The sequence below is a fragment of the Silene latifolia genome, chromosome 6 (assembly GCF_048544455.1).
Source record: "Silene latifolia isolate original U9 population chromosome 6, ASM4854445v1, whole genome shotgun sequence".
In the NCBI taxonomy this organism is placed as follows: domain Eukaryota; kingdom Viridiplantae; phylum Streptophyta; class Magnoliopsida; order Caryophyllales; family Caryophyllaceae; genus Silene; species Silene latifolia.
Genome location: NC_133531.1, coordinates 122,947,984 through 122,956,443, shown reverse-complemented (window position 1 = coordinate 122,956,443; position 8,460 = coordinate 122,947,984). Strand labels below are relative to the sequence as shown.

The 8,460-nt window shown below is 36.5% G+C and overlaps 1 protein-coding gene across 1 annotated transcript; it reads right to left on the bottom strand.

The window, feature by feature from the left end:
- Nucleotides 1-1,799: 1,799 nt before the first annotated feature.
- On the bottom strand, nt 1,800-7,912 carry LOC141587196 (ATP-dependent Clp protease proteolytic subunit-related protein 4, chloroplastic-like). The gene is made up of 8 exons (XM_074408642.1): nt 7,583-7,912; nt 5,975-6,178; nt 5,087-5,142; nt 4,462-4,588; nt 4,269-4,346; nt 3,149-3,262; nt 2,907-3,020; nt 1,800-2,095 (listed from the first exon to the last, which is right to left on the bottom strand). Exons 1-7 carry the CDS (start codon nt 7,808-7,810, stop codon nt 2,949-2,951), a joined length of 879 nt encoding a protein of 292 aa, XP_074264743.1. The 5' UTR covers nt 7,811-7,912; the 3' UTR covers nt 1,800-2,095; nt 2,907-2,948.
- Between the last annotated feature and the right edge of the window lie 548 nt (nt 7,913-8,460).

The following is an 8,460-nucleotide window of genomic DNA, read 5'->3' as shown; positions in this document are numbered from 1 at the left end:
AATAGTTTTAATACGAAGTACTAGATGGAACATACCTCTATTACATTAATGCATAATAAGTTATTCAGATGTTTATACATAAAAAAGATTAGGACAGTTTTGATTGAGTGTTTTGAAATCTGGTTGTGTCTATTTAGTGTTTGGTTGAAGTATTTTAAAGCCAAGTTTTACATGTGATGGATTCTATACTCTATCTCAAGTCTCAACCGTTTAAAATTTTATATCTGATTCCCGCCCCCAAATTTTTAACTCCATACCAACTAAAATAGTTAAAACAGTTAGATCAAACAATTTCATACTGATAACAAATTCTAAACCAATTCTTCTCTAATACCGAACATCATATTTCAACTTATTTCATTCCAGTGTTCTAGACCAAACAATCCATAAAAGCATATTAGGCATATAAAGAGTGCCTAAACATGATAGTCATGTAGGGGAATATATGTAAATATACCGACGTACGTGATCAATTGCGGTGTTATCTACTCCATCTCTTTTGGACTTTTACTAAGCACACTACGCGTATATTCTGTGTTTGTGGGATTAGAGTTGTAGAAGTTTTTAGGATATAAACTTGAGAGGATCATTTAATAGTAGCCTAGTAGGCCACCTCTAAGATTGTCTTTATGCAAAAATTACCTAATAATCTTATAAACCTAATTATCTTATACTCTCACCCTACGGGTCATCTATTTACATTTGCTTTGATACAAAAACAAAAAAAAAAGAGATAGTCAATTAAAATAAAAAGATAAATAATTAATTGTAAAAACTCAAAAATAGAATAGGTAAACGAATAACCGGGACGAAGAGAGTAACTATTTACGTAATTCATTTAATTTTTTGATGAATTGAGTTTGTTTTACAACAATTTTCGTATAAACTATGGTCTTTTAAAGATTTGACATATACGGGGTATTCTTTTTTGGTGTTGAATGAGGCGCAAGGCCAATATAATATAAGAGTAGGGGGATTTGAATGTGTGACTTATTGTCATGATATCTCGATCTTAACCATTAGAGACCTCTACGGTATATTTAACATATACTCCCTCCATACCAATCCAAAGGTAACATTGACTTTTTCACACTTGCCGAGATACGTTTTACAACGTGAATATCTTTAATTATACATTATTAAAAATTATAAAAAATTGATATTCTTCTATAAATAGTGCCATTTTGATCAATGTTATCTTTGAATTGGTATAGAGGGAGTATTGTAAAGATAGTTATTCTATAAACACTCAAATTAACAATTCTCTTATTTTGCATTTAAAACGAGAACATAATAAGAAGTCCAAATGTGTATTTTGTCCTAGTTGAAGAAAATTCCATTACTTTGGAACTAAGTAACAACTTGCATGAAACAAGTCAAAAAGTTGAAATAATGAGGGTGGTAAGTTTTTCCATCTGGTAAATTGAATTGGTCCCATCACATGAAAGTGTGCGGTTGAAATTGAACAAAAGGACATGATGTAGGTCATATGTACCAGTTTGGGACACTAGAGGAGCTGAGGAGCAAGATGTGTGCTGCTCCCTAAGGTCATTGCCTCCTTTCTAGGTTCCGGGTCTTTCGATACTTTCTTTCGACTTGATTATGTTTACATTCCAGTTGCTGGAGACCACAAATCCTCAAACGGGATGGGGTCAGTCGTAAACAGTATTTTTGTTACTGAAATCGCTCTATTTGCCTGCTAAAATTACAGTTTTGCATTCGAGGGTAAACCCCGAGCAGAACTGTACTAATTGCGATAAGAAAAAAGTGATAAATGTTTGTGAGACATCTCAAAACTATTTGCCTGCTAAGATTACAGTTTTGCTTCCGAGGGAAAACCCCGAGCAGAACTGTACTAATTGTGATAAGAAAAAGGTGATAAATGTTTGTGAGATATCTCCAACCTATCAAATATAAACTTCCATCTGAAGATATACATTATCTTGGCAACACCCTACAATGCGTAAAAACATTACATGCTTACAAGTTGAAACCTTTCTATGTCGATCCTTGAAAAAGGCTGGTGCTTCATGGTCCATTGTCCTGAGCTCAAAACTGAGCGAGCAGCCTTGAACCAAATATAGTTGGGGCTGCCCTGCAAGTACGAATATACAGTCAGGCGTCTAGCATGTTGCGCGTAAGATACACACCTTATCCGAAACCACATTAGGATACTGTTTTAGGCCAAAAGCATGAAAATAATTAACGAATATCCAAATTCAACACACTCTCACACACACAAGTCCGTCAAAGTCCTTTGAGTAACATCAACAGGAGTCGTCTTTCCAAGCGAAAGCTCTTACGAGAGTAAAGTATGTCTCATGGTGGTTAAAAAACCCAAAATGAGTTATAGAGAGAATAATGACGACGGGCAATATTAATCAAAAGAAAGATTTGGAGGATATGGATGACTATTTTTGGATTATTCAAACACCTAATTTACAGAAATGCAGGCAACTTCCTTTCTGTATTCATTGACCAAACAATAACTTCAGTATCACAACTGACAAATAAAACAGAGTCCACTTAAGACAAATCACCTACATTCTCAAGCACAAAATGAGACCACTTATACCATTCCAATTTTTTTCATATTTATTTCGTGGAAGAATTCAAATGTAAATATTCTTAGTGATATTATATTTTCTTTGACATATTTATGGTTAAAAAGTGTTGAAATTTTGTCCCTAATGAGTCGAGTGTCTACCTTAATTGTAACAAATTCATGTCATGGTTCTCGCGATAAAAGCTGTCAACGAATGAGTGTACCGACTATGCCCCTTAGAAGCTACAATATATGTCAGGGGTTTCATAACCTAGCTCATATGTAATCACACGAGAAAGCAGATAATGACTACAAATAGTCGAAATAGTGGCTACCTAAATTTTCAGCTAATTGGAGTTACCTGGACTACAGAACTACTCAACAATTAAGAGTCCTGCGCAATCTAAATAAATTGTGCTTTTTTCAGGTCCGCGACAACTCCTTTGTCTCCTGGGCTCCTTTCATTGTAGATAACCTAAATGACATTAACCACGTAGTAAAAGTTGAAGTTCTCTCTCAGGAGGGAGTGAGAAGAAAAGGGTTAAGAAGCAGGTAATTCCAGATATGAGATGGCTAAAATAACATTTCTTTGGACCAGATTACCTTATCAATGATTCCATATTCAACTGCTTCACTAGGGCTGAAATATTTTGGCCGTCTGATGTCAGCTTCGATCTCTTCAGGGGTTTTTCCAATGTGCCTTGAAAACAGCTTAACCTGTCAAACGTCACGTGACCACTTTTTATTCCTGAAGTTATTGGAGTGTAGAGAATTTTCTTTAGTTAAGAGGCAGTGTGCAAGCAATAAGCTCCCAATATATATGTATCAAGTAATCAACGACAACAACATTACCCCAATGTCTCAAAGGCTCTTGCAAGCCCCAAGGTTTTGGGGAAGGATGTACTTAATCTTACCCCTTTCTTCCGAGAGGATAAATACAGATGCCCAATAATTAACATTGCGTTACATATAGCATTGGCCGACTCACAGTTAAGAACCACAAACTAAGTGCATATTACCACGCCAGTTTCGTTTTGTTCATATAACATAAGCGAAAGAATAGTGAGTCAATGGCTTGCCAGAAAGCAGAGCAACTAGAAAAATAGTGCACCTGTTCCATTTTTGGGGGTGTCTCATTCATTTGTTTCTCTTTTATTTACTTTTCTATATTAGGAATGCTTCTAGTGAGTAATTTGATCTTCCATATGTATTATTATCCACTTGGCATCCAAAAAAAAAACAAATGGTCCCTCTCTCCTTGGTTTTTGAGCCAAAAGTAAAAGGTAAACAAATGAGCAGGACAGAGAGAGTATATATTTTTATATTCTGATGTTCAAGATTACCAGCATAAATCTTTTTATACGCGCGAAATTTTTTTAGTCAAAATTTCAAAACCTCTAACCCGCCCCTTAAATCTTTTTATACGCAACGTGTCAGGAAGAATGAGTGTGTGGCGCAATCTTAAATGTTTTTGAAAATTTAAGGGGTGGGTTAGAGGTTTTGAAATTTTGACTAAAACAATTTCGCGCGTATAAAAGGATTTATGTTGGTCAAATATGCTTAAAGTGGGGACATTTTTGGACCCCACCACGCAACTTGTTGCTTGTCTTATGCTTAAAGTGGGTGGATATTTGGCCCGTCTATAACTATAGACGGATATCTCCCGTCTATAATGAGAATTTGTGTTAAAACAGAGAAAAACTACTGCGGGTTATAAAATTACCAACTCTGCCTTAACGTTTGTCACTTCTTTCCTAGCAAGCTCGACATCAGTTGCTTGACCTTGAAACCTAGCAGTAGGCTGCAGAAATTACATCGAGAAGTTGTCATATCAGCAGAAGTTTTTGTGCATGCATTCAAGCACAAAGAATCTCAACAGCTACAAAAACATGATAGTTACGTTTAAAATAACCAACCTGTTTCATCATAATAGTAGAGGATGGCAAAGCGGCACGGTTCCCCTTTGCACCAGCAGCCAAAAGCAACGCTGCCTCTCCCCAGGCATTCCCAACACAAAGAGTGAATATAGGTGGCTTTACATACCTGCAAGGGCGTAAGGAGCTCACCATCATGACAACACTCGATAGATGCATCGCTCTACTTTCCAGAGTACAAAAAAAGACACCAGAAAAAGGTGAAAAACCAAACAACTCTCACTGAAGGACTAAATCCAAAACCAGCTTTCCTCCCGTTAAAAGTATTATAGATTCCCACTGGGATATTAAAAATCATATCAATGGATGAACTAATTTAGAACAATTTTGAACACAACCCACTTGTTTCAAATATGACTTTTAAGGAGCCTTTTGGGGAAAAGAATTTATTAAATTTGACAATCCCTAATCTTTTTCCAGTTATAAACAACAAATTGAAGTAAAAACTCTTTTTCTTGGGATCGTGCTTGATACTGCCTTATACAATCAAATTAATGAATTCACAAGAACGAGCAAATGTTTGGAGCATTGATCAGCTATTTTTTTAAAAAGCATTCAATCAGTAGCATGTACTTAATGAGATACACGAGAAACACTTAAGTACAACCTCATTACATCATAAATTGCAAATGCCTCTGTTTCATAACCCAACTTCTCACCGCCCTAAAAGAGAGAACAAAAGGAAACAAACATTAATAGCTGCAAAAAAAGAACTGAGATATTACGAAAATCATAATGGTTGAATTAAAATAAAAAAACATCAAGAAGATAATGAAGTAGACACAGAAAAAGTTCACTGAAATCCCACACCAACTTCAGGCAAACTCATAAAAACACTTTCCAAAGTTACAGAAAATTATCTTCTAGACAACTAGACTCGCTTTCACTGTCTCACATGATCACGGAACAGATAAACCTCTGGAAAAGATTAATAGCATCAATGCCACAAGACAATAGATAATAAGGTGTTAGTTCACTCCAGGGTTACCGGATTCGCTCAAGTACCCTACGAATAGTGAATCGTTAAAAGCAAATTTTATCTCGTCGCTTACATAAAATACATAGAAGACGCTCTAAAAGAGCGAATCGCGAATCCGTAATGGCGTATTCACAGTGTATCCGGTAACCATGGAACTTCACTCTCACAAGTCATAGATACCGTCTCATAGTAGATCATCATAGTTTTGGGCAAAATTTTGGCCCTTACTTTTAAATCATATTAGCTGTACCTTATACGTGACATTTGGTTCATTATCAGCATCGGAGACACAGATAGAAATAGCAATAGAACAGATGTTCACTCACACTGCCATCACATATTGCATTTGGTTCGTTATATTGAGTACCTTGCCCTGTGGCCTGTGCAATAGCCTTCGAGAAATTTGGGTTATATTGTAGTTAAATACTTCCTCAATCCCATTTAAATTATACTCACACTGCCATCACATATCGCATTTGGTTCATTATATAAGTACAACAAAAAGATAATACGTACTTTGGTTGTGCCTGTTGAATTAATGTAAAGGTAAATCGGTTTCTCCTCATCCTCAAATTGAAGATAAAGAAATTCTGCAAGTATCAACTCGGTCACAGAAGGCACAAGAGACATGCCCAAATAAACTATGCGGTTCTTGTATAAGTACGAGGCCAAATCTGGAGGTGGTTGCTCCCAAGCACTTCCTCTAGAGAAGGGAATTACCTGTCATTCATCAACATCAACTGATTGTTTTAACATCTCATAATTCTTGCTACACCTTATTATTAGGGGGAAAATAACCACCTCAGTATCAAAAAGATGCGAAAGAGGAAAATTTATGTTGTTAGATGCATATGTATGCTAGCCTTTAGTGATTTCAGTAAGGATGAGTTAACTTGAACAACATCGATAAACACTAGGTGTTTGCATCATTTATGCTAATCTAAGACAGTGAAACCCTGCAGCAAATGTATCGTCTTGACTGAAATAAATCAGAGGAAATAAACCCCAATATGAAATTGCCAAGAGGTATTAAATTTGAGACAGCAGCACACCAAGCGAACGCAACTACGCAACCTAAAAACTCCTGGCAAAACCAGATGGCCAAGAAAATGGCCCAATCTTTCTATTAACTGATACGAGCAACTCATCCCAGCATCCCGAGACCAACTGGTCAGTGCAGCACTAACAGATTTGCAATAGAAGCGAATAATCCACTAATGTTCAACCCTTATCAACATGTACAAGCTTCTTAATTGAAAACCTCTTATCCCTCACATCCAATCTCTCCAAACACCCATCACATAAAAAGTTCTTACAACCACAGTCCACAAATCCATCACGTTCACCTCATACTAATGTGCCTGGAAACTAATATCTGTGGCGGAACCTGGATATAAAATACGGAGGGCTAAGATTTGACTACTTAATCTTGTGTGTGAATACTTAAACTCAACCAGTGAATCAAGGGAGGCCGAAAGATAATTTCTTAATAGAAACGTATATGAACTTAAAAGTCAGCAGGAAACGAGCCCCCTCCCGACATAACTAAGGCCTTTCAGTGCTAATAATCATATAATTCCGACCGAATCTTCAGAGTACCCACTTAATTTAGTCGCCAAATTACAGGAACAATTGATCAAATCAACCGTTTCAACTACACAAAACTTGCAGGAACCTGAAACCACCTTGTATTTATGTATTAAACCCCCTCTAGGTCACTAAATTAGCCTCATTTGACTTCATATGCGAGCCCAAACATGTCAAAATGTAGCTAATTTATCAATTACACTAACGGGGGCAGCATAATAGTTACGATAACATTGAGTCTTGTGTGAGACGGTTGTACCGATTACAACAACAACGTCAGAGCCTTAATCCCAAAATGATTTGGGGTCGGCTTACATGAATCATCCTTTAGAACCGTCCATGGGTGAAACCACACCTCAAAATGCGAAAAAAATAGAAAAGAAAAAGTGAAAAACAAAAGGGGAACGAAAAAAAATAGAGACTTGTATAAACACAACTAAAAGCACACAAATGAATCCAATAAACTACCTATCTAAATGAATTTACAGTTATAATCCTGTAGAGTAAAAGCAAGAGGGCAAAAGGAGGAATAATTACCATGGTAACAACGCCGCGTTTAGGTCGAGAGGAGGAGGGGGAGGTAGTGAGAGAAAGAGGGCGGAGTTTGTGGCCAGAGAAGTCGGCGGAGACGCTGCCGGCGACGAAAGGGGCGGTGAAAGTGGTGGAGAGTCGGAGAGAAGAGGGTTTGAAGAGAGATGGAGAGGTGTTGTTGTGAGTGGTTGTTGCGGTGAAGATACAGGATGACGACGCCATTGTTTGAGCCATCTTCCAACAGATTGGGTCTATGCGTCTATGTGAGTCTCTTTACTCTCCACTCCACCCAAGAGTGAGTTAACCAACAAATCGACTTGATATGAATTACCCATTTGACCTCGATTGCGCTTTTTTTAAGGATAAATTACAAATAAATACTATGCGTTTGCGCTTTTTTTCAAACTAGTATTGGTGCTCGGCTTCGCCCGAGCTACTTCTACTCACCATTAATTTTTTTTTTTCATTAAATAAAATTACTTAAAGTTGCATAACCCATAAATTTATCAATAATATATTTTTCTATGACATATCCTAAAATTACGCTGAAATAAATTTTGAGACAAATTCATTACTCCCGCTATTAATATTTTACTTTTATTAATGAAATAATAGTAATAACATTTCACTACTTTCTCGTAATCATTGTTACTTTCACTACTGCTGCCGTAATTATTGTTACTATCACTACTGTCGCACTAATATTGATAATTTCACTACTCCCGCCTTAATTATTGTTACTTTCACTATTGCCGTATTAATATTGATTATTTCACTACTCCCGTTGTTGTTTCTACCACTTTCACTAATCTCGTTGATAATATTATGTTACTTTTACTATTCAAATGAGTGATTAGAGCATCCGCAAAGGTGGGGAGGTGCCT

Bases quoted from the DNA above. Each gene is read 5' to 3' on its own strand.
- LOC141587196 (XM_074408642.1), bottom strand. From the start codon at position 7,810: ATGGCTCAAACAATGGCGTCGTCATCCTGTATCTTCACCGCAACAACC. The intron at 4,589-5,086 runs GTTGTACTTAAG...ACGCCCTTGCAG, and splicing joins GCAATTTATGATGTAATGAG to GTATGTAAAGCCACCTATAT. The intron at 3,021-3,148 runs GTAATCTGGTCC...AATGTCATTTAG, and splicing joins AATATGGAATCATTGATAAG to GTTATCTACAATGAAAGGAG.